Here is a 24,100-nt window from a genome sequence, read left to right on the forward strand (position 1 = left end):
GCGAGGACATCAATAACCAATTTTTACCGATCTTGTTTATTGAAAGCCCGGCCCTCGCGGCGTTTCCCAACAAACGCACTCGGATATTGGGTAGTTTAACTTGCCGCATCATCTGTGGCTTTCGTTTGGTCTTTTCTTTCCTTTTTAGCTAGCCGCTTTTACTTCTTTTTGAGCGGAAGCAATACCCTTCCTTAATTTTGGGTGCAGAAAATTTGTCGCCGCTCTGCACGCAGTTAAATTACACATTTTCGTACTGATTTCTTGATTATTCCTCAATTATCTACCCATATGGTGCTGTCGCAACCGCCGCATGGCCCAAGTACATATCACGAGTTACTTTCAGACATAGCGCAAAAAATTACGCACAACACACACGAAGACACGACAGACGCGGACGAGCGCTACTACCAACCGTTTATTTCAGTCAACAAACCCTCCGATTTATAAGGTGAACCACGTACACCAGTGTCACGTCCCTTTCCCATGCGAGGTAATAAAAAGTAATCTAAAAAAGTTAACACTACTTTCTGCCTCGGGCAACAGAGTTCAAATAGTTCAGTTCGGCACTGGGCAAAAGAATTGGCGCTTCGCGCTACAAATATCTGAGTTCTTGTGGATGTAGAATGTTTCTAGAGCCACTCGAGCCATGTAGTTTGTTGATTTGCCTAAGATAGTGGTCTCATAAAATCGTGCCTCGCAACCACACGTAATGATGTGGACAACCAAATGTGCATACTTGTCCTCTTTTTTCTTAACTTTTAGCGCATGCTCCCTGAGTCGGTCGTTTATGCACCGTTCGGTTTGGCCGATGTACACCTTCCCGCACAACAAGGGGACGGAGTATACCACTCCTGTCGCACACCCCAGGAAGCGGCTATCGTGGCTGGTTTGGCAACCTCCTTTCCTGTCACCGCAAATTCGAGGGCAGAGCCTGGATAGCTTATTAGGAGCCGTGAAGACCACAGGAATACGATGCCTGTTCGCGACCTTCTTCAGGTTGTGCGAGACCTGATGCATATAAGGCATGGCTACGGGTGTCGCCATCCATCGCTGGGTCGCAGCCCTTTCCGCTCCAGCTCTGTTCTTTACCCTCTGCAGGATAGACTCGGCCACCGCAACAACAAGCAACTCAGGGAGTCCCGCTGCCAATAGGCGACGAATCTGATTGTCAAAGCTATGCTGCATTGAATGCGGGCATGACTGACGGAGCGCAGCATCCAGACATTGTAATGCGATGCCCCCTTTTACTATTTTAGAGTGGGCAGAGACAAAAGACAGGAGACACTTCTTCATCCGTGGGAGGTACTCTAAGCAAACATGGCCTACACTAATTTTTAGCCTGAGATCCAGGAATTGTAACCCCTTAGTTCCAAGCAATTCATGAGTGAAACTCAAACCCTGCCCAGCTTGAATAAAAACATCTAAAATACTCCCAGGGGCAGTGAAACCATCCTCTTTCTTTAAAAAGAATTAAAAAGTCATTGACGTACCGAAACACTTTGAATACCTTCCCCCAATTAAAAACCAAATTAAGCGCACTGTCAATATCAGCTAAAAATATGTCGCATAGAATCGGAGCCACGCAAGACCCAATGCACACTCCTCTACGTTGTAGAAAAGGCTGCTCGTTAAAAACAATAAAGTTTACACTAAGATAACATTCTAAAAGCGTTAAATTATGAACCGACAAGCAAGAGGATTTTTGGAAATCGCATTCGCCACTCTGTTCAATGCACTTCCTAACAGCAACTAAAAGCTTATCTTGAGGTACTGAATAAAACAAGTCCTCAACGTCGAGAGACAAACCATAATCGATACTCTCGTTGTGTTTCACATATTCAGCGACTTCAGATTTCCTCACGCGGAAAGGATCAACAACCGTGAGTCACTTAAGGCTCTTAAGTAAAAACTGACTAACATTCTATTGCCAAGTCCCCCCCCCCCCCCCTTCGCTCACAATGGTTCTGAAAGGGACCTTATGTATTTTTACAGAAAAGAAAACCTTCAGACTGTTCCCCTTACTATTTCTAATAGCACTAGCAAGAGCGTTCAACTCCAAGTCCTTACAACATTTGATGAACTTAGTCGAAACCCTCACTGCACTTTTTAAACAGCCACAAAGTTCTTGTCCACTGCCACTTGGGCTTTTTCATTGAATAAGCCTTTCGGCATCACAACAAATCCACCTTCCTTGTGAGCTTCTAGGAGAACCATACTGTTCTGCCAAACTGAAAGTAACTACGTTAGACCAACTAGCCCAACAGGTGGTCCTTCTGGAACATATCACGATTTCCGCGATCATAGTTTTGTTCTTGCCTGGATCGTCTGTCTTTCTATACGTAAAACTACTACTATGTATGACTGCGCAACATGTCTATTTGTCTTGTTTGACGCATTACATACAGTGACGCTAATTGCTTAAATACGTGGATTTATTGGATACTCATGCATATATTTAAACATCTTGTTGCGAGGCTTTGTGTATACAAACAGTGCATTTTGTTACCAGTGACACTTTTGTGCCCTTTATCAACTTGTATCTTCGCACTTATATATTCCATTCTATTTTCGCATTTCTAATGTACATCTTGCAGAACTCCAGCTTCTTATATGTACTCACTGTTGCGACTATATTATCGGTGTAATTACAATACACGACCGGTAACAACTGCTCATGCGCAATCTAGTGCAACGAAGGACAGCGTCATTGAGGTTTTTCTCTGGCTGTTGCATATGTACAGTCACGAGCAAAAGCTTGTGGACCAAAGGTATGGTATGATGGTATGATAAAACTTTATTACGGTCCCTCGGAACGCGCGTCAGCACGTAGCCGGCCGCTCCCACGTCGGTACAGAAAGGCCGAGCCTCTCTGCTGCCACGATTTTATTTTTTTTCCTTCGCAGCCTGGGCATTCCGGCTGAAATCAAGAGCGCAAGCCTACGTGCGCGTGATGGACCAATACAACGTATTAAGCCAATTCGGGGCCGTGCAGCTGCGCTTGAATATATTTAAATTTTTTGCTGATGCCATGGTCTCCAAACTTCTGCTCGCGACTGTACAAAAAAGTAAACAAGGTTCTTTAATGACAAGGGTTTATCAAAATATTTGTGCTCAACTTGTTCTTTTCATGGCCTTTACGTTTTTCACACCAGCTCTTGCACTGCTTTGCTGGATCGTGTGATATTTTCTCTACTAATTGAATAGACAAAAAAAAAAACGCGGAAACATTGATATCTGTTATTTCTGCCACAATTTTTGGGACATACGAATATATTCTTTTATGAAAAAATACATATTTTACTTGACAGTGGGTATCATTCAGTAGTTTGTTTGCAGCCTCTAATATACAATGACATTGGCAATGGCAATGCAGTTATCATTGATGTATTTGTTCCCTCGACAAATTCTATAACGAGGAGGCCGCGCTGCAACGTGAGCCCCGCACTCTCCGAACAAAATTTCTGGCTATGCCACTGTGCATTGAAGCAGGTCTTTGAACATTCACCAGTTACAGATGATTTTCTGCATTTACACTCGTCGCTTACCAAGAGCTTAGAAAAGGTGTTCGGCTGAAATGTAGCAAATTTTCTTTACGAAGCCACTAATTTACTTTGTTCACAGGAACCTCCCTGAGAAAACTGACGTCAATCCGAGCATTTGTTGACGTGATTTTACTCTTTGCGGCGTCGGCCATTTTCGTTACGGCGCGGTTTCGCCGAGGTCACTGCCAATGGCACCGAAAATATAGCCATGCACCTAAGGCTTTCGCCTTCGAAAAACAGAAATTCCGTGGCAGTGAACATAACTCGACCAGGCACCTGCACGCAAATACGCAAATGGACTCGTAAGCTGAGGCCAACCGAGATTAAGGGTGTCAATCATGCGACTGCATATCCTGAAACATGCGCCCATCGCGACCATTTAGCAAGCTTACCTTTTTATTTTAGAATCAGCTTTCGAGAAATGAAGCGACAAAAGGGCATTTTCGCTTTTTTGATTCGATCGGACAAAAAGTTGGACGAGGAAATGATGGCCGGAAGGGAGGGGGGGGGGGGTGCGGAGGCCGCTCTTTCAAGATTCTGCACCCGCTTTCTCGAAGCGGGGCTGAGCCTCTAAACGCCCATCAATAGCAGCAAAACTGCTGATTCACAGTAGACTAGCTGGCCGCTCGTCTTATATGCGCGGCGGTTATCAGATGAACCGTTCCTGATTCGCGCTCGTCCATGCTCGACGGTTAAAGCTGTTTTCCTTTTTTTTTCTTGTTAAAACGTGTATTGTGTTATCGTCCAGTACACTTCGTGCGTCATCGCGCGAATTTTGAATCTTAAAGGTCCGTACGCCACGTGGTGCAAAAGCTGTGAACTAAAGGCGATGTCCGGAATTGCTGGGGTTGTCTCACAAAAAGCGACTTAAGGAATAGAATGTCGCACGAACTTCTCGCGATCATCAGGATCAAATTTGGAGTACGTCTGAAAGGTGTTACAAGCTCTACATTTACAGTGATGCGGGCCATGCTGGCAAAAGTGAACTAGAATATGTACATTGACTGTCAGTTCAACATTAATTGTCAATTTTCTAGTCTAAATGCTTCCCCCAGGAAGTCACCTGGTCATTTTTTATTCTACTGTGATGTGATAAACATTGCTTTGATTTATACTTTTGTATTGTTAAGTGTAGATGCGTGGTGATAATATCAGTTAAACTGAAATCACGTTTGGCTACTTTTCTAAAAATAAATAAATTATGGGGTTTTACGTGCCAAAACCGGTTCTGATTATGAGGCACGCCGTAGTGGGGGACTCCGGAAATTTGGACCACCTGGGGTTCTTTAACGTGCACCTAAATCTAAGTACACGGGTGTTTTCGCATTTCGCCCCCATCGAAATGCGGCCGCCGTGGCCGGGATTCGATCCCGCGACCTCGTGCTCAGCAGCCCAACACCATAGCCACTGAGCAACCACGGCGGGTCCGGCTACTTTTCTGGCTCCAAAATAAAATAACGGCTGCCAGTTGGCTACTGTTCTGGCTACTTTGGCCAATTTTGTGGCTCTTTTTCTCTTCGAGGATCTGGCAACCCTGGAGGCGATCCGTTCAGTGGGCAGGCCAGGGCAGGCGGCGCGCGCCAAGGCCATCCAAGAAAACTTGTGGCAGCCACGTTTCACCGCCGCGAAAAGAGGACAGTCGTTCATCGTTCGTTGGATTGAACAACAAATACTCCACGGTAAGTGATTTCTAACTTACGTGGCACATTCTGCGTATATGACATGCTATCGCCAGGCAGTGATTGCGAAGTTAGGCCTGTTAAGCCGCCGCGATTGCCAACGGACTAGGTATGCTTGCTGCGTCATTCGATGTCTATAGAAAAAGCCAGTCGTCACGATGACTGCATGTGATTTTATCACTTGCCGCAATCCGTAAGAGCTTTCAAAATCGCAGACGCTGAGTGAAGCACGGTGTGTTCAATAGTAAGTGAGGCGCGGCGTCGCATAAAAAGGTTTCTTCACCAGCCCATGATTCCGTGCCAATGCCGAGCGTGCTTAGCGTGTGTTTTATGTGTTTGAATTTATTGAGTTTTGCAGTCTACGGTGTGCGGATCGCTGTTTAACTAAGGAGTTACATAGCAAAAGGCGTCAGCTTGTTGGCGGCATGCTTTCGTTATATTAAGGCGCGCGCTTGACAGCGTGTTTCGCCCATGGGTAATCTGCGGCCAGTGAAGTTACGTGCAGCGCTAGCGCCTGTTAGAAAGTTGCCACAGGCATACAGCTGCACGTTGCGTGAGGTCAGTTTGGCGCGTAATGATACACTGCCTCAATACGCATTGGGAATTGTTGCTTTGGGCTGAATAAGACACCTTTTTTTGCCAATGTAGGAAATGGTGTGGATTTATGTCTGATTTTGTGTCTCGTGTTGCGGTTTCCGAGCACAGTGCGAATGTGAACAGGCGCGTTGTGTATGGACTCGGTGACTGGTCACGCGGCGAGTTATGCACTGGAATCGAATACAATTGCTACTGTTGAAGGATTTCAGTGGCAGGGACGTTCTACATTATTGCTATTGACTCGGTCTCCACGTTTATTGTTTTCGATATGCCTGTGCAATTGCTAGTATGAGTTGGCACTGAAAAGTTATATCGTATGGACGGCTAAATCAACCTTCCTCTGTGGGATCCAAGCGTAAGCTGTGCATTTTGCTATTGCAGGGCAGATTGAAATGTATTTACCATCTTGTTGTTTTTCGCGGAGAAATGAAGTATCAAAGTAAAATGTTACCTTGCAGTTTACCAGTCGTTTGTCATACACAAACTATAAGTTGGTCTAATAAACTAATAATGTTGGTGTAACTGAAGCTTATACATGCTTTCAAGAATGTAAAATGCTAGATTTCAAACTGTAGCAAGAGTCGAGTCCATCAAAAATGAACCTCACTGCGTACCTCATAAATGGAAATAATTTCATGTTTTTAGAAAGCTTAGATACAGGCCGCAGTGAAGTGTTTCTTGTCACTCTTGAAATGTGGTAAGCTTGCCATAACAGGCCTTGCTACCCCTTCTTATAATCACACCCATTAATATATCCATTGAACTAGATGACCATATTGTCATGCCTACTGCAAATATGATCCTCAACTTATGGCTTGAGCAGTGTCATAACCAGAGAGGGGGGGGGGGGGCACAGTGGGCACGCGCCAAGGATGGGTCACAAGCGGTGTTTGTGACACATCTGAATTCATCATACAGCTTTGCACTCTTTACTTTTCGGTAGGTTACATAAAAACTACATGCTTCACTGTTCAGTTAAATGACTGCAGATTTGAGCACTTCATATCGTAATCAACTTCAAGTGCGGCATAAGCAGAGCGTACAGAATTCAGTCTCATAAGTTGGACGGGTTTCTTTAAAGGTAGTTTACCTCCCTTTCATTTCATGTCTCGTCATTCTTCTAGCTCCACATTTGCGTTATTGTTGGCCACTTGTGTATGCCGAGTGTAGTCTTTATACTTTTCTTAACTCCAATAGCTATGTTCCCTTTACTTTGGTGGCTTATTTCTTTTGCTTTAGATAAGCCAAAGAGCCCAAATTCTCTTCAGGAATTATGTTTGTTCATAACGTCAGAAATGAGATGCAGACAATACCACCACTGCTCTCTCCCCTAGAGGAGGGGATGCGTTTACAAAGTGTGCTAACAATGACCAATATTTTATTTTCCAGAATTTTTGTAACACTGATGCTGGACTGAGGCCTAACGGCCAGTTTTCTTTTTTCTTAAGTAAAAAAAATTGAAATTGGTTTGGAAGTTGACTATTAGTCATTTACATGTTTCACTTGCATTGCAGTACAAATACTTAATGCTAAGGCTTCTTAGTGCCATGACCTTTTTCCTTGACTGTTTTTAGATGGTTTCACAATATTTCCTCGTGTTCATTTGCGCGCACAATGTTTTTCAGGCACCCGTTTTATAAAACTCAAGAAGGCAGCTGCAAGGAGAAAATGGTGTCAAGGAGCCAGCTCAGCACGACTCCACATGGTGCAGAGGAGCGCACTCTAATGCATCAAAATGTGTTGCCATGCAATTTGGACCAGAAAACTAAAATGTGGGTATACTGGGTGTACCTTGTAACTAAATGGCATGAAAACTTTCAAAAGACAGTATGTCACACAAAGATGTTCGAATGTTTTTTACATGCGCATGCGACTTTGTCAGATTCCTTTTGCATCTGAATTAAGCAGACCATACGTTATTTTAACAAGTGCCGCAATGAACACCAATGAGTTATTAGGACAGCAATGTACTCGCATTTGACAGTGCACTAATGTAGCAGGAGATGGTGCATGCGCTTTAGCCTGCATCACGACCAAGTAGCACACAAAATTATGGAAGCATTCAGCGGAAAAAAAATCCCAAAGCAAGATGACCAGCCAGCCTCCATTGTCATCATTGATACCAAAATGGCACTGCTAGAATGAAGATAAATGTGTGAAGTGGTGTTCTTTGCTGGTGCGGCCTTTTCCTTTTCTTTGTTTCCTTGCATTGCTCCTTTGTGTTTGGCTACAAACATGTGCTATGTATGATACGGAAAAAAATTGTTTTACAAGCAAAAATACCACTTCCCTGATGAGATCATTAGAATAAGCATCTGTACGAAATGAACAAACTATCACGTGCTGTCTTATGAGAAAGAAAATTATAGAATAGACAACAAGAATACCAAAACAGTTGCGAAATGCATCAGTGCGCTCAGTACATCAGTACAGTGCGTGAGAAAGCACGATGGCATGATCCCGACAGCACCAGGAAATTACTTGCATGAGAACGCCAAGAGGGGAAGTCGAGCTTTCTGCCAAAAGACTACCAGCTTTGGATCCAACCGAATGGGAGCCATGATACGCCACTGTGCTGCCTTGACACTGAGCGGAGATAGTGTTGGACAACCACGGCAAGATGCGCGTTTAGAAAAAAGGGGGTGCAGCCCATGCATGCATAACTATGTGAAATATTCTAACCAAAACTAGACGGTGCGGCCTTACACGAAAATATACAACACATTTCTAAATATACTGTATACTCTGTCAGGAGCCTCCATACGCTACATAGGATGTTATTAACGAGCTGCTGTCTTGAAAGTAATTTGCGCATGAAAAAACTTTTCCTGCACAAATTACTTTACCAGCCTCATGCTTAGCAGCTCATCTGATAACTTACGGTATATAAGTACACGAGTTTAGTTCTTGAAATGCGTGTTCTGACCAGTAATGTGGTGCATCTTTCTCTTCAATCGTAGTGCCAATACTTCGCGAGTTTGCGCATGTTTGTTGTTTGTTTGATTTTACATTGTATACTTTCATTTTTTAAATGTCAATTGAAAATAAAAAATGTTTCTCACTGCATTAGCGATGAAATGTTAAAGAAAATATTTATGTATTATTGCAAGGTGTGTTGTAATGTTCATGAAAATCCGTGTAATCGGATTTCATGTATATCTGTATGTTTTTAGAAATTTTACTCAGTTTGCCTTGTGCCTGTTTGATCAATAAAAATGTTGACCTTTTAAGAAAAATATGTTTCATTCGAGTGACTCGGTGACTAAACATCAAATCCAATTCACCAAGCGTGAGTGCAGGAGCTCCTTCTGAAGGAATCAAATATCCCCGACATGTAAGTGTCGGGGATATTTGCCTCTGATGTGACTCTGGCACTGCATAGTGAGTGCTTTCACACAACTGGGAGGAGTACCAGCACTGTGTCTGAAGGAGTACAAACAATCTATTAGGAGGAGTACAAGCACTCTGTTTAGGGGAGTAGAGGCACTCGGCTCGAGGGAGTACTATTACTCTTGGGGGGTGGAGTATTCATACTCTGGAAGGAGTTCTAGCACTCTGTTGAGGAGGAGTACTAATACTCTGTCCGGGGGAGTTGCTGTACTCTCTCCGAGATGGATGCGTTTTACTCCTGAAAAGGGAGTGAAATATGGGACAAGCAGATACTCTCTCTAAGAGAGTTCCCGGAACTCTCTTTGTTTTTAGAGTGAAGCTGTGTGAATATTAAGCTTAAAGAAAGCGCTTGCAAAGTAGGTAATTTATGTAAATCACGATGTACCCATTGATTCAATAAAGCATGGCGTGAGTTTTGGTTTTGGATCTCACTTATTTGTGTTTTCGTATGTGTGGTGGTTCCGTTTGGTACAGTTTAGGTTTGACGTGTGATCGCCCGACGACATCGGCTGACGCGATGGCACTTTCGGGCCATTTGTGCAACACCAAAGCCCCAAACGGCTGTGGCATTTCCGTTCACATGTAAGTAAACAAGTGCATCTTCTTGTTGAGAACATCACGCGAGCAGACAGCTGTCGTGATGCATCGCAATCGTTTGAGAAGCATCACAGTGGAGCGACTTTTTAACCTGTCGCTTTGTCTGCAAAGTTATAAAGAAAGAAGATAATGAACATGCTGAGTGGTGTTTTTATTTGCTGGTTTCAATGCAGTCATAGCGATTTGATGGATTGGCGCATCAGCGCAAACAGAATTGTACTGGCGAATCTACCAGGAAGTCCTAGAATCTGTTTCTTTCACTTTCAACCATCATGCTTCTATAAAGGGCACAGCAGAAATACATTGAAGCCTGATGCTGTGCTGAGTGCCAGGAAGCAGTCAACAGGTGAGTATACTTAATACGGACGAAATCGAGTGCACAAACATACATATCAATAGCGTAGGTGTTTTGTTAACTGTGCAATATTTTCAGCACTTCCTTGCATGTAATTTCATGTAACACATCCTCTCTGGTCACAAAGGTGTGCAGCGAATCCACTTGCAAGATCAACTCCGGGCTTCTGGCACCGTTCACTTGCACTTGATGCCGAGTCTTTTACATGCATTCATAAACTGCAGATACGCACATCAAAGCCCTACGAGCATTTTCAAAAGTCAATTTTTTCAGACAACATGTACATATGCAAGAGTGGCATATTCTCAAATGCCACTAAGCAGCTGCGACACAAATTTTTGTTGTGTAGTCTCGCAGGTAAAATAAGTAGATCGTGTGGGGAGCTCCAGCTCCTTTTCCTTAAATCAGTGTCTATAAGGGTTATGGAAAAATAATTTTTTTCTCGCGCACTGATTATCTTGCTGTAAAGACAAGACAACCCACCACATTACTGTAACATACACTATACAGCCTACTAAAATGTGCTTTAATTTAGCAGTTTGGAGTTGGACAAGAAAGAAAGAAAGGAAGGAGATAAGGAAGAGAGAGAAAGAAGGTAAGAAAGAAATCACGTGTGGCTCATACCCTCTTTTTTGTGGCTCATTCAGTCTAATCGCACTGCAAGCTGCATTCATCAATCTGCTGTTGCATCTTTGTAAATCTCCAATGAAATATGTTTCCCTGTTATATGCAATATGCAATAACAAGCCTTTCTGTAAGCTCCAAAGGTAAAATTTAAGCTCTAAATTAAAGAAAACATTTCTAGTCAGAAACAACAAGCAAAAACGGTGAATGCAGAGTATCAGAAGTGCATGGTACAAAATTCTGAATTGTCGAGCGATATTGTTTAAAAATGGTATTTCAAAATGCAAGACTCTAGTGGAGGTCAAGTAAGTCAGTATAGGTAGACTAATCTGAGGAATTGTGTGAGTAATGGGAGAGCGCACAATGGGTCAGGAAATGTGTTCTGCAGTATGAAAGTTGATGATTGTCACTACATGGAGTCACATGAGTCACTTGGAATCATGGAACTGCTGCTTGATCAATTCAGAAACAAACCAAAAAACAAGCCACGCAACAACAAAAAAAAACTATTTAGTGGCGCTCTCTCCACACTGAGGTCAATCCAAAAAATGGTTCACATCTAGTGTATTCATAACATATACCTTGTGAAACAATATTAAAGAAAGATGGTTGAACGCGAAGCTTTCGCCCATGCAAACTGAATCAACGAATCTACTGAATCAAGTCAATGACCACGCTACGAACCCAATAAATGCAGAGCGACCCGATGCGATGCATATGTGATTTAATTGCTTATGTAGGATTGTATTTTTTGAATGTTGAAGTTGAATGAAGACATTTCGTTAAGGTGCATAGCCTTGATTTTAGATCATGTAGCCGTTGATTACACGTCCACACTCACAAGTTTGCGGACTGCATGCCGTTGCCGATACACGGGCCTTACGGGCACGATCGCACTCGCGCTTATGTTCGCGTACGGCAGCCACTTCTTCTACCGTGCGCTGCACCTGCGGCCTATCCATGTTGACGGCCGGGAAGCGTGTCGTTTCAGTTCCCATTGTTCTTATCTGTCTGGGTAGCGTGGCGTTTCAGTTGCCATTGTTCTTTTCGGTGCAACTGCCACTGTAAACTGTAGTGTTTTACAATTGTCTGCGCAGATGCGCAGGTTATTCTATTGTGTGCTTATTTTTTTATCTACTTTATTATTTGTTTTATTTGTGTGATTATTCTATTGTGTGCTTTATTAAAGCTTCGATTTAATAAAGAACGAATTCTATTTAAAGCTATGTCACTTGCCGCATAGATACGGAAGGTCTTGCACCAGTAGTGATAGCTACCATTGCATTTAAGCAATTGAAAGCATCCCCGCAGCAGACAAGAATAATTCTTAATGCTTTTGGCTACCCCTTCAAATGCCTCCAACAAGTGTTACAATGCTGCACACAAATCTCACAGCAGAACCTGCAGGTAAAAAGCAAAAGCAGTCAAAGTGCTGGTGCATTGTGGACACTATATTTGACGACTTTTAGGCAAGAACAGTGCAAGAAGCAGACATAAGAACTGCATTTATGTCCACAGTTCCCATTTGAATGGCCTTTTCTTCTATCTTAGACAATGCCTGCACCTAGCCTCAGCAGCTGCCTCATGCACACTCCGCAAGCCAAGATGTCGCGAAGGCACATGCAGGTGAGAGGCAAGAAGCAATGGCGCTGGTGCTGAACATTCATCTAATTTCTTTTCTCGCGCTTAGGCAGCCAGCACACCTTGACTGCGGGCGTGTCACCCAAGTCACCAAGGAAGTGTTTGAGGGTAAGCCACAGGGAATAAAGACGGCCATTTCCCAAGTAAAAAATGCTCTTTCTCACAGATGACTCGTACACCTCGCCACGGCAACTCCGCTGTGCAGACTCCGCCAACAAAGACGCCGCGTAAAAGAAATATTTTAACAACTAAGCAAAAGTTTACAGAATGTTACCGCAAAAAAGACAATGGTGAATGGAATGAGAGAAATGGTGTGTAACAGTTATTCGGTATAGTGAGTAATCTTGATTATGTACTGCATTTCTGATATATTCTTATTTTTTTCAACCAGATGTTAGCTGGGAACAACTTGGTATTACCTTAGAAGAGCGTGGCTGTCAGTCAGTTGGTGATTCATGAGTTGGGAAGTTACCGCAAAATAAACACGAGACGAGACAGCACGAAGCGGCACTGACAACTGTTCGACAATTTCCATTGTATGCTTAGATTGCATAAGGCTATGTAGTGCTTGTTTTTGATTTGTTCAACTTCTTATTTAGTATATTACCGCGAACATACGTTGAGCAATTTTCTGTTATTATTATCATGCTTAGTGCTGCTGTAGTATAATGTTTGCATGTCGTTGTACAGTGTAAAAGATATGATACAAACAATTTTGCGATTGTGCTATTCTAACTACCCGACTGGCAAGCACCTTATGTTAGGTTGGCTAGCTAGCAGATTTCTGTTGTACAAATGCTGATAATAAACTTGAATAAACTTGCACTTGATAATAAACTTGATAATAAACCTACAATCCTGGAGGCAAATGGGACATTGATACATTGCTTTTTTTACCATTTAGTGTGCTTATATGGTATACTTTGCAGCAATACAGAGCGTATTTTGAAGCTTCCCTCTGTGTTTTCACCTGTAATTATGTATGTGTTGTGTGGCCCTCACTGTCGCAGTTCATGTTATAGCAGCTGCTTTGTATGTGTATTGCATACCTGATTAAGCTTGTGATGTCCACACGGCTTCTCTGACAAATACAAAATGAGGTTTTACGTACAGTTATCAGTGTTACAACGAAACAAAAGGAAACAATCTCATCGTGGAATTGTGTTCATTACGGTAATGCGTATGACCGTTACTTTTTATTAACAAGTTGACAACTTTAACCGGTCAATCCGTCATGGGAAGGGATTATATGTATTAGAGCACTGCACGGGCTCGGGCTTACACGAAAGCCCGGGCCCGGCCGTGCCCATGGGCCGGGCCGGGCCGGGTAGGGCAGTTTTTTCACGGGCTCCGGCTGGGCTCGGCATGTGCTTTTTGACCCGGGCTCGGGCCGGGCTCTGTTTTTTTGACGCGGGCCCGGGCCGGGCTCCTGGTGGTGTGCATGTCACGTGCCGCGAGTTATCCTCGGGCTTCTCGACTCTGAACAGCATGTCTTTTTCGGTCTCGGGCCGGTCTCGGGCCTAAGGTAAACGGGTGGTGGGCTGGGCCGGGCGGGTAACGCAGATTATTTCCGGGCCCGGGTCTCACCATAAACCTTTTGGTCGGGCTCGGGCGGGGAGCCCAACGTAAAAACGGGCCCGGGCCGGGCCCGGGCTGAACAAATCAGCCCGTGCAGTGCTCTAATATGTGTATATATATATATATATATATATATATATAGAAAAAAAGGCGGGTTGAGGGTGGGGGGGCTTAGACGCGGCACGAACAAGAACTCCCGAACGCCTGCAATATCATTAACGTCCCCTAGACCCATTACATTAAGGTACCGTAACAAAGCGTATTAAGCGTACAGTTCATACAACTCTGGTATTATTTAAGCAATGTCAGGGTCCCTAGTACCTAGCAGCATATCTACACATAATAACCCGGCGACGCGAGCTATGTATGCCATCACTCGCATTCGCGACTCCACCGGATGCCCTCCATATCCTTCTGGTTCATCGTGCTCACTGCAGCAAGACAAAAGAAAGATCATGGGCGCAGGTGCCTTTAAATTATCTCGACCGCGCGTGCTAAGGGAGCAGAAGATCGGCTGTTTCCTATCGCGGACAGCCAATTTTGTATGCGAACACTCCCTGGCACGCTCCGACCTCGGCGGCCCCAACCCACGGACCGCCCTGCTTCCAGCTTTGATCCCCCCTCTGCACCTTGGGTGCCCTGAAGATCCTTCGCCGCCTGCTTTATTTTAACCTCGGGTGCACTCCTGATGCCTCCGTTTGTCGGTTACATGTGCCCTCCTGGATCAGTACTTGTAAAAAAAAATCAGTCCATCGTCGCGACGAGAAAAGCACTCCTCAACGAAGAAAGTTCCCCGCGGCTTCAGCAACATACAACGCCCATGCGAGGAGAATTACGGAACGACAATAAGCCACCTGTATCGCCAGCGAAGAATCTGCGACCACGGCTTCGAGGTCCTAACTCATAACCTCGTTGAGTGGCACTTGCCACAGCAAACAGGGAAGCCTTAACAGCTACGGCATTTTCGCTAGTGCGTGACCGCGGAAAACCACATACCGCCGGAAATTTTAACAGGATCCTCCTTCGGTTTCATAACTGTGAGCTGCACGGCCAACACCGACCCCACCCACATAAAACGGCTGCACACACCACATCACACCACTACAAGTTATACATTGCCAGATTGCAATTTACCACTATTGCCTAGTCTAGCAAGCGTCTCAGGAGATGTCAACCTCAGCGTAGCAGCGTGGGGGCGATCTTGCGGTTACCGATTTCAATGCATGGGCCCTATATGTAGCTAGTCCCCTAGAGATATCATAAGAAGCCAACAAACAATGACACCATGGACAACATAGGGGAAATCAGTTGTACGTACTAATTAAAAAGTGGTGACGCTGGCTAACACTCCCAGGGTGAGTTCTAGTTGTAAAACAAAATACCCCAGAAAGTGGATGGGAAAACGGCTCCGCGGTAGCTCAATGATGAGAGCATCGCACGCGTAAGACGAAGACGTGGGTTCGTTCCCCACCTGCGGACAGTTGTTTTTTAATTCACTTTAATTTCTGTTAATTTATCATTTTTAATTGAATTAGTAAGTACAACTGATTTCCCCTATGTTGTCCTTGGTGTCATTGTTTGTTGGCTTCTTATGATATGCTTAATAAAAATCGGGCCCCTCGATTCCCTTTCTTTTTGTCCCCTAGAGGCAGTATAGTAACTCTAGGCGTATCGCAGCGTAGCTCAGCTAGGAAAAACGAAGCAAGGCGCGTCCTTCTCCGTAGTACTTAAGAAAAGGCATGTTTCGAGAAGCAATAGTCCCCTGATGTCTCTCGCGCATGCGCATGACGGTCGGGCGAACGTGAGAATGATCTAGCCGCCAAGCCCCTTCTGCTCAGGCCGTGTGTTGGAGGTCACGTGATCTGCTGTGAGCACCAGGATGATGGGGGAGCAAGCGAAGGCGAGCCGACAAGGTTGCTCTTCCACAAGCTTGATACGCTCTGTTTTCGCAAGCGGCCAGTAGTAGGTCACGTGGACTTGCGTACGTTATAGCATCTAGCGTCGTACAATATACGTACTGGATGTATGATACACCGCTTCGGCTGGGATCATGAGCAACATGCATACCGATAATGTAGAGTCCCAGGAAAATGATGGGCATGCGCTCCCTGGCCATTATGCCGCCCGATTTGTCTTCACTGCTGGCCACCTGGTGCAGTGCGCCGATGCTCACCATGGAGAAGACGCACACCATCGAGGAGATGGTGAGCAGCCGACGTCGGCCCACCACGTCCATCAGGGAGACCGACGCCAAGGTAGCCGCCACCTGGATGTCGCCACAATCGAGCAGTGTTCCGCAGTTCTTGTATAAAATAATCACTCATTGTTTACGCGCACACAGTTGCTTTCATTGAAGCACACGAAATTGCAAAATTGTTACCCACCTCGGAGTAGAAAGCAACTATAAAACAAACCGTGAGGATTTCACAGATTTCAAAGATTTCAGTTTCAATGTTGAAGATATTCGTTCCGTTTGGGGATGGGGCACTGAATATTGCCAACTGGTAATATATGTATATACGGCTACGTCGTCTCTGTGGCGGACATGCCGCGGTAGCGCAGTTAAAGCGCTGCGCTGCTGAGCTCAAGGTCGCGAGTTCGATCGCGGCCTCGATGGCGGCGGAATGCAATGATGCTCGCGGACTACGCATTGAAGCTGCAGCTTCCTCCGTGTGGAATTAGCTTTACAGCTAGGCTAATTCTTCACAGGAAAAGATGAAGAGTATCTCTGTAAAGAAAGAGGTCAGGCAAGGCGACAAAATCTCTCCATTGCTATTCACGGCATTTAGACTGTTAAGGATTAGGAGTGAGGATCAACAGCGAATGTCTCAACAAATTTCGGTTCGCAGATGACATTGTACTGTTCACCGATGCTGGGGACAAATTGCAACAGATGATCGTGGGCCTTACCAAGCAAATGTACGAGTAGAGTGGAGATTAATATGCAGAAGGCAAAGGTAATGCTGAAAATCCTGGCAAGGGAACAAGAATTTGTGATAGGCTGTCCGCCTCTAGAATCTTGCGGGTGTACATTTATCGAGACGCGAGGTCTCCAAACTTTCTTGCCAGAAGGCCGGATTGGCGAGCCGCTGCAATGTTGAGAGCCTGAAAATAAGGAATTAAATAAATATCAGCGAAAACAAGTTCGTAAATTTGAGCAAACGGTACTGAGCGTAGACTAAAAACATTATTATAATTAATCGACGTGCTTTCTTCGCATGATTTTTGTTTTATTGCGATAGCAATTATATGGACACTCAAAAGCAGATTTCTGCCGTCGGCGTCGCCGTCGCCGTCGCCGTGAGGTTCCGTATGACGTCAATGGAGATGCAATCGTCGCCGCGCGCCGCCGAACGCTGTATGTGCGAGTGAAAGAGCGCGAGGGACGCGCGCTTTCAGGGGGAGTTAACGCACGGCGGAGAACAAACGCGCGTTCTGCGCTGTGCTCGCTTAAGGGCTGCAGAAGTAGGCGTCTCTTTCCTCCTTTACAATCACCATATATGTAGAGCAAACGTGCCTTCTTCCGACGCGCGAGAGGCCGTGGGGGAGGGGGGGAGGGAGGGAAGGGAGGCGACGTTTAGCTGCGGCACCAAGTGCCTATTTATATCAGAGGCTCCGGCAACAGTCACCAACGCCGCACGCATTTTGAGCGAACGCGGGCAAAACGCCGGCGGCGTCGACAACAGTTCTGCGTGTTGCCGGTGCTGCTGCATGTCCAAGTTTATACAGCTGATAAAGCTGCTATCATTACTCCGTATAGCTCTTTGCGAAGCATCAATTTGCTATCGCAATTGATGCTTCGCCTTTCAGGTGAAACTGCGAAAACTTTTTTAGTGGCGTTTACCTTTTGGAATAACGCCCAGTAAAGGAGCGAAATAACTATATTAGGACTAGAATGTTGCTTTTACCGCCCCGTGTCCCCAGGTATAGCGATTGAAATAATATCATACATTCGTCGTTGCTCTATAATTGTGGCCGGAACAATGCAGACGAATGGAGGGTGGTGGTTGTAGTGAATGCTTTATTCATGAAGTACGCTTCTATTATAGCTTTCATTATCGGAGCGGTTACGGCAGTATGAGGTGTGTCTATCGGTAAATGACACTCTTGCATTTTCAACAGAAATTCCGTAATTAGTCTGGGATACTCGGGCTCTATTCTGTAATCTTCACCCATGTACTTGTCTGGTGGATTTCGGACGCGATTTCTTCGCCGCAGTGTGGGTGCTGTATCTTCGGCATCCATAATGCGTGATTCTTCGGTGTAGCTCGAAGCTTCCGCGTTCCTGTTGGACAGTGTATCGTGATTACTCGAAGCTGCTGGTGACGCAAGCGTATCGTCATGCTTGCTAATGGCACAAGGCGGTTTCTTAAAGCGCTCTTGGGAATCTTGAGCTTCTGCCGGGTTGGGCCACTTCTCAACTGGAATAGGATCAATTGCTGTTTCGATGCTCTCAAGGGCTATGTGGTCATTCTGCGTGCTCAAGTTTTCATTCTGCATAGGTAGCCTCGGTGCAATGAACCATCGCTGTCTCAAGTAATCAGCGCGGGTCAATCGCACGACGTCGCATTCTTTCACGACATACGTACCGGGGCTGAGGGCTTGTTGAACGACTCCCTCCTGCCATGATTCAGGTCCTGCTCTCGTAGTTTTGACGTATACTTTATCGGTGACGGAAGAAGGACTGTGCCAGTCCTTTTCCTTGATTGCGCTGGTCAGCGCATTTCCGACGAACGCGGTGAGCCCTCCTGCTCGGCCATCGCCGTCCGCCTCCCACAGTACTGGGACCAGCATCCCTCGGTGTGGTTTCTTCAGGCCGAATCGCAATTTCAAGTCGCTGGTATCCGCTCTCAAGCCTCAAAGTTTATTACGCCGTTGCAGTGCTCTCGCCCGCCGCCATTGACGAAGTAGATTTGTTGAACGCCCCATTGTCTACCACCGCATATGACGATCTCAAGGCAGCCCTGCTACAGCGCACAGCAACTTCACAGCGTTCTCTCATCCAGCAGCTTCTGTCTGCTGAAGAACTCGGCGACCGACGCCCTAGTCCACTTCTTCGCCGAATGAGGCAGCTGCTCAGAAACAACGCGAGATCCATCGACGACGCGCTGTTGCGCGAATTGTTTTTGAAACGATTTCCGGCTAACGTGCAAATGGTCTTGGCGACAGCCTCTACCATGGATCTTACCGGGCTGGCTGCTTTGGCCGACAAAGTCATGGAAGTAGCCACCCCAACCATCGCAGCCACGACATCGTCTCTGGGTGACAATACAACCGCCCTGCGAACCCTTCCCTGCTCTTCGGCAGTGAAATCTGCACTCGAATCCTTGTGTGAGCGTCTGGAACGCATCATCTGTGGAGCGGAACATCGGCGCACGTCAACTCGTCGCCCACGCAGCCGTAGTTCCCGCAAATCAAGACGCAGGGGCCAGCGCAATGAAACATCAACTACAACGTCTAGCGTTTGCTACTACCACCGCCGTTTTGGAAACGATGCTCGTCACTGTCGGCGTCCCTGCGCTTGGCAGGAAAACAGGCTGGCCGACCTCTAACGGGGACGAGTGGTCCGGCCCAACACACAAGTCGCCTTTTCTACGTGACGGACAAAGTTACGGGACAACGGTTCCTAGTCGATACATGAGTTGACGTCAGCATTCTCCCCGCTCACCATTCCGACCGAAAAGCGACACCTGTGTCGTTTTTGCAAGCCGTCAACGGCACCAGCATTCCAGTTTTCTCGTCACGCTCCGTCATGCTAAACCTTGGCCTTCGACGAGCGTTTCGATGGATTTTCCTGGTTGCAGACGTCCGTCGTGCAGTCATTCGAGCAGACTTCTTGCATAACTACGGACTCCTTGTCGACGTCCAACAACGCCATCTCATCGACTCCGTGACCCAGCTATCCGTTCCCGGCGTCCCATCATCAGGCACACGCCAATCGCGCCTATTTCTGCCATGTTGGACGAACCTTTCGCCGCGCTCCTACGCGAGTTTCCCACCTTGACGCGCCTGCCTGACTGGACGCAACCGGTGCAACATGACGTGTGCCATCACATCGTCGCATTCGGCCCACCATTCTTTTTCCGACCCCGGCGTTTGTCCCCTGAGAAACTCAAGATCGCTCGCGCGGAGTTCGAACACATGCTGCAACTTGGCATCATCCGCCCTTCCTCCAGTAATTGGGCATCACCCCTTCTCATGGTGCCTAAGAAGACGGGAGACTGGCGCCCATGCGGTTATTACCGGGCACTAAACAACGTTACAGTTCCTGATCGCTACCCTCTCCCGAAAATTCAGGACTTCACGGTAGCGTTGCACGGTGCGACGATCTTTTCTAAGATCGATCTCATTCGCGCCTGTCATCAACTACCGGTCGCTGAAGAAGACATTCCCAAGACCGCCATCACCATACCCTTCGGTCTTTTTGAATTTATCCGCATGCCTTTCGGCTTACGGAACGCGGGCCAATCCTTTCAGCGTTTCATCGATTCCGTCACCCGAGGTCTGCCTTTTGTTCTTGCATACATTGACGACCTTCTCGTCGCAAGCTCTTCCGCAGAACATCTTCACCACTTGCGGTTGTTGTTTTCACGCCTTGCCAGTAACGGAATTGTTATCAACGCCGCCAAGAGCGAATTCGGTCAACCCGAACTAGAGTTCCTCGGTCATATCATGACGCTAACGACATTCGACCACTGACGTCCAAGGTTCGCGTCATCGAAGACCTTCCCCGACTGACCACACTCACCAAGCTTCGGCAATTTCTCGGATTCGCCAATTTCTACCGCCGATTTATCCCCAATTGCGCACTACTTACAGCTCCGCTAGAGGCTCTTCTGGTGAACAAACGTAAACAAGTGCTTCAGTGGAATGAAGAGGCCACCGACGCTTTCACGAGAGTCAAGTCTGTCCTCGCCTACGCCACGCTGCTTCGACACCCAAAGCCAGAGGTGCCTACTGCCATCATGACCGATGCTTAAAACACCGTCGTTGGTGCCGTTCTGCAGCAATTCATCGACAATGCGTGGCATCCACTTGCCTTTTTCTCCAAGAAATTGAAGCCTACGGAGTCCCGCTACAGCGTGGTCGGCCGTGAATTACTCGCCGTTTACCTGGCTATCAGACATTTTCGACATTTCCTAAAAGGCCGTGCATTTACTGTCTTGACAGACCACAAGCCCCTTGTGCACGCAATGAACCGTTCGGCGTCCTGTGTTACGATTGACATGTCACGCCCCGTGTCAAAAAGGATTGCGATTGACGTATGACAGCCCGTTCATTACGATCGACATGTGACGCCCTGCAGGGGGAATTATCGGAGGCCCATGCCTAAACCAACAAAGGATGAACCCCTGACTTGCTATGGTTGTCTCGAGTGGTCCTCAATCTGGCGGGCGAGTCGCAGTGATTTATGGGCCCCTTCGTGTGTGTGTGTGTGCCTTGCAGGCGAGGGGTTCCGCCTTCCCCGAACTGTGTACCACCGAGGCCTCGTGTCGCATTGTTTACCACCCTTTGCGTACTTGCGCCCAGGCATAGCCCAGAGAGTGCCCAGAGAGCGAACGATGCACGACAGAAGCCTCAAGCCCCCGAAACGTCGCCTAGGAGAGAGGGAGCTGCTGCCGCACCTCGACTAGTACCTGTCACGTGACTTTGACGTGAGCGAAATCCCACCTACGATGTTAGCAGGCCTATTTAGGCGGCCCCACCATGTATTATTCATTCCCTTCTCAATTCTTCATCAACTCTGAAATAAACTGTGCAAGTTTCGCACTAAGAAATCGTCTTGCCCCTGCCTGGTCGCCATGGTCTACCGGACGCCGGCAGCCTGCCGAGAACGCCACGCTACCCAGCAGTAACGCCGGTCGAGCTTGAAGGAACCGGCGTCGCAATAAATGGTTGGCAGCTAATGGGATCGACCACGTTTCATCCTGGAAAGAAGGTCTCTGGATAGCAACTTCGGGACGATCGTCGCAGGATTCATGATGGCAGCTGGTGAGTGCACGGCCTTTCTTCACTGAGATATCACCAGGCTTTTTATAATTTTGGGGGAAGTATACAAAAGCAGTGATAGTATAGTAACCGTTGACGAGTGTTTTATTGCGATAGCAATTATATGGACACTTCAACCGGATTTCTGCCGTCGGCGTCGCCGTCGCCGTGAGGTTCCCTATAGATAAAATCTCCGCCGCGCGCCGTATGCCCGGGCGGAAGCGTGCTGGGACGCGCGCTATCACGGAGAGCGAACGCACTCAATCTCCCACGCGCAAGCAAGGAAGCGGGAAGCCAGCGCCGGAGAGAGCGGGGGGGGGGGGGCGCACTTCTACTCTGCCAACAACCGCGCTCGTCGCTCCCCCGCACCGTCTCTTATCTCCACACGGCTCTGACCTTTATGCGCCGTGCATTCGCTGCTCAGTTTCCGTTGAAGCGATAGACCGCACGTACCTTCGCCGCTGCGGCGTATGCGCTTGCTGCCAGCGTTTTGACAGTCGTTGTCTGCAGTCATTCAGTGTGATCTATTCATGCTTGTTTGTGCGCGCTCACACCACGCTTGTTCATTCAGTTAGTAATAGTTGGGCCACATTTTCCGACGCACGCTACACATGCAATGCTGCACGGATCGGCAGTGCAGCGCTACAGGTGTGTCCCTTCGCACGCGCTGCCCACGGGAAGCGCTTCTCATCAACACCACCGTTTCACACGCGCCTTCTCGTGGTCATCGAGTCTCTCTTCATGTCGGTCTACTTACGCCGCAGCACACCTGCTTACTTAATCAGCTCATGTTTACTACAATTCATATTGCTACCAAAGCCGCTCACCTTACTTCGTATGACATTGCTGTGTTGCTATCGCATTCATTGCTTCGCTCTTAGGGCGAAACTGTGACATTTTTTTAGAGTACGTCACGGTCGTGTAAAAGTGAAGAAATAGAAGCACTAAGGACAGCCATGAACCTGATGGCGTTAAAGAAGCTGGAATTGCTAGAGTTGGCCAATGAGCTGAACATAGAAATTTCAGAGCGACAGAGAAAGCCAGAAATAATTGAGGCGATTGAGGCACTCGGGGCAGACGACGAGGAACTAGAATGCTTAATTAGCATTAAGAAAAAAGAAGAAGACTGCATAGAACGTGAGGCCAGAGAGGAACGCGAAAGACGGGATGCGCTCGAGATGAAGCACATTGCGCTTGAGATTTTGAAGGCTCGGAATACCGGAGAAGCGACTCCCATCTCGAGAGAACGCGAGAAAGAAATGAAGGACTTGATGCAGTCATACCAAGTCGGGCAGGATGTGGGCCTCTTCTTGTTGAACTTTGAGCGTACATGTGAGAAGGCTGGATTTCTGAAAGACACGTGGCCGCAGCGTCTGCTGACGTTGCTGCCGTGTGAGGTTGCAGACGTGATAGCTCGCATGGAAAAAGAAGAATCAGAAGACTATGACAAAGTTAAGTCTAGTCTTCTGAAAAAGTACAGGTTATCGACGGAAGCATTCCGAACAAAATTCAGGGAGGCCGAAAATTCAGAAACGAGTCCTATGTCGATTTCGCGTACTCGTTGATGGCCAACATGAAGGAGTGGCTAAAAGGATCCGGAGCTTTTGGTGATCACGACAAAGTGGTAGAGTGTTTTGGGCTGGAACAATTCTTCCGCCGATAGCCAGAAAACATAAGGTATTGGGTGCAGGATAGGCCAGGCGTAGAGACAGTCGCAAGGACGGCAGAGCTTCCTGAGGAATACGTATCGCGCCGGGGCCCTGAAAGCAAGGAGACACTCAGGAAGAAGAATAGATTCAAATCCGACAAGGAGGAGCGTTGGTCAAGGTTGAAACCGTATAAAGGAAAGGAGAAATCGGAGTCAGCGACCAGTGTTGACGAGAAGAACAGAGAGGAAAAAGAGGATCCACCAGAACTCAAGGATGCGCAACAAAAGAAGGCTTTCGAAGCTAGAAAGCCAGTTGTGTGCTTTAACTGCCGAAAGAAAGGACATATTGCCCTCCGTTGCAGAAATCCAATAGTTGTCTTTTTGTCAGTGAGCAATACCGATCACAACATGAGATTGTTAGAACCGAACATTCGGGATCTCGTAGTGAATGACAAGCCTT

At 46.8% G+C, this 24,100-nt stretch overlaps 1 protein-coding gene across 2 annotated transcripts in view; it reads right to left on the minus strand.

Annotated features, from left to right (window-relative positions):
• The window catches only part of LOC125942913 (facilitated trehalose transporter Tret1-like), a 132,555-nt gene that overhangs the window by 89,871 nt on the left and 18,584 nt on the right, over window positions 1-24,100 (minus strand). The window contains exon 2 of one of the 2 annotated variants that reach the window (XM_049661168.1): window positions 16,071-16,269. The exons of the other annotated variant lie outside the window; for it this stretch is intronic. Within the exon in view, the coding sequence (XP_049517125.1) occupies window positions 16,071-16,239 (169 nt within the window). The 5' untranslated portion in view covers window positions 16,240-16,269. The remainder of the gene's footprint in view (window positions 1-16,070; window positions 16,270-24,100) is intronic. 2 annotated transcript variants of the gene reach the window in all.

The sequence above is a fragment of the Dermacentor silvarum genome, chromosome 2 (genome assembly GCF_013339745.2).
Source record: "Dermacentor silvarum isolate Dsil-2018 chromosome 2, BIME_Dsil_1.4, whole genome shotgun sequence".
Taxonomy (NCBI): domain Eukaryota; kingdom Metazoa; phylum Arthropoda; class Arachnida; order Ixodida; family Ixodidae; genus Dermacentor; species Dermacentor silvarum.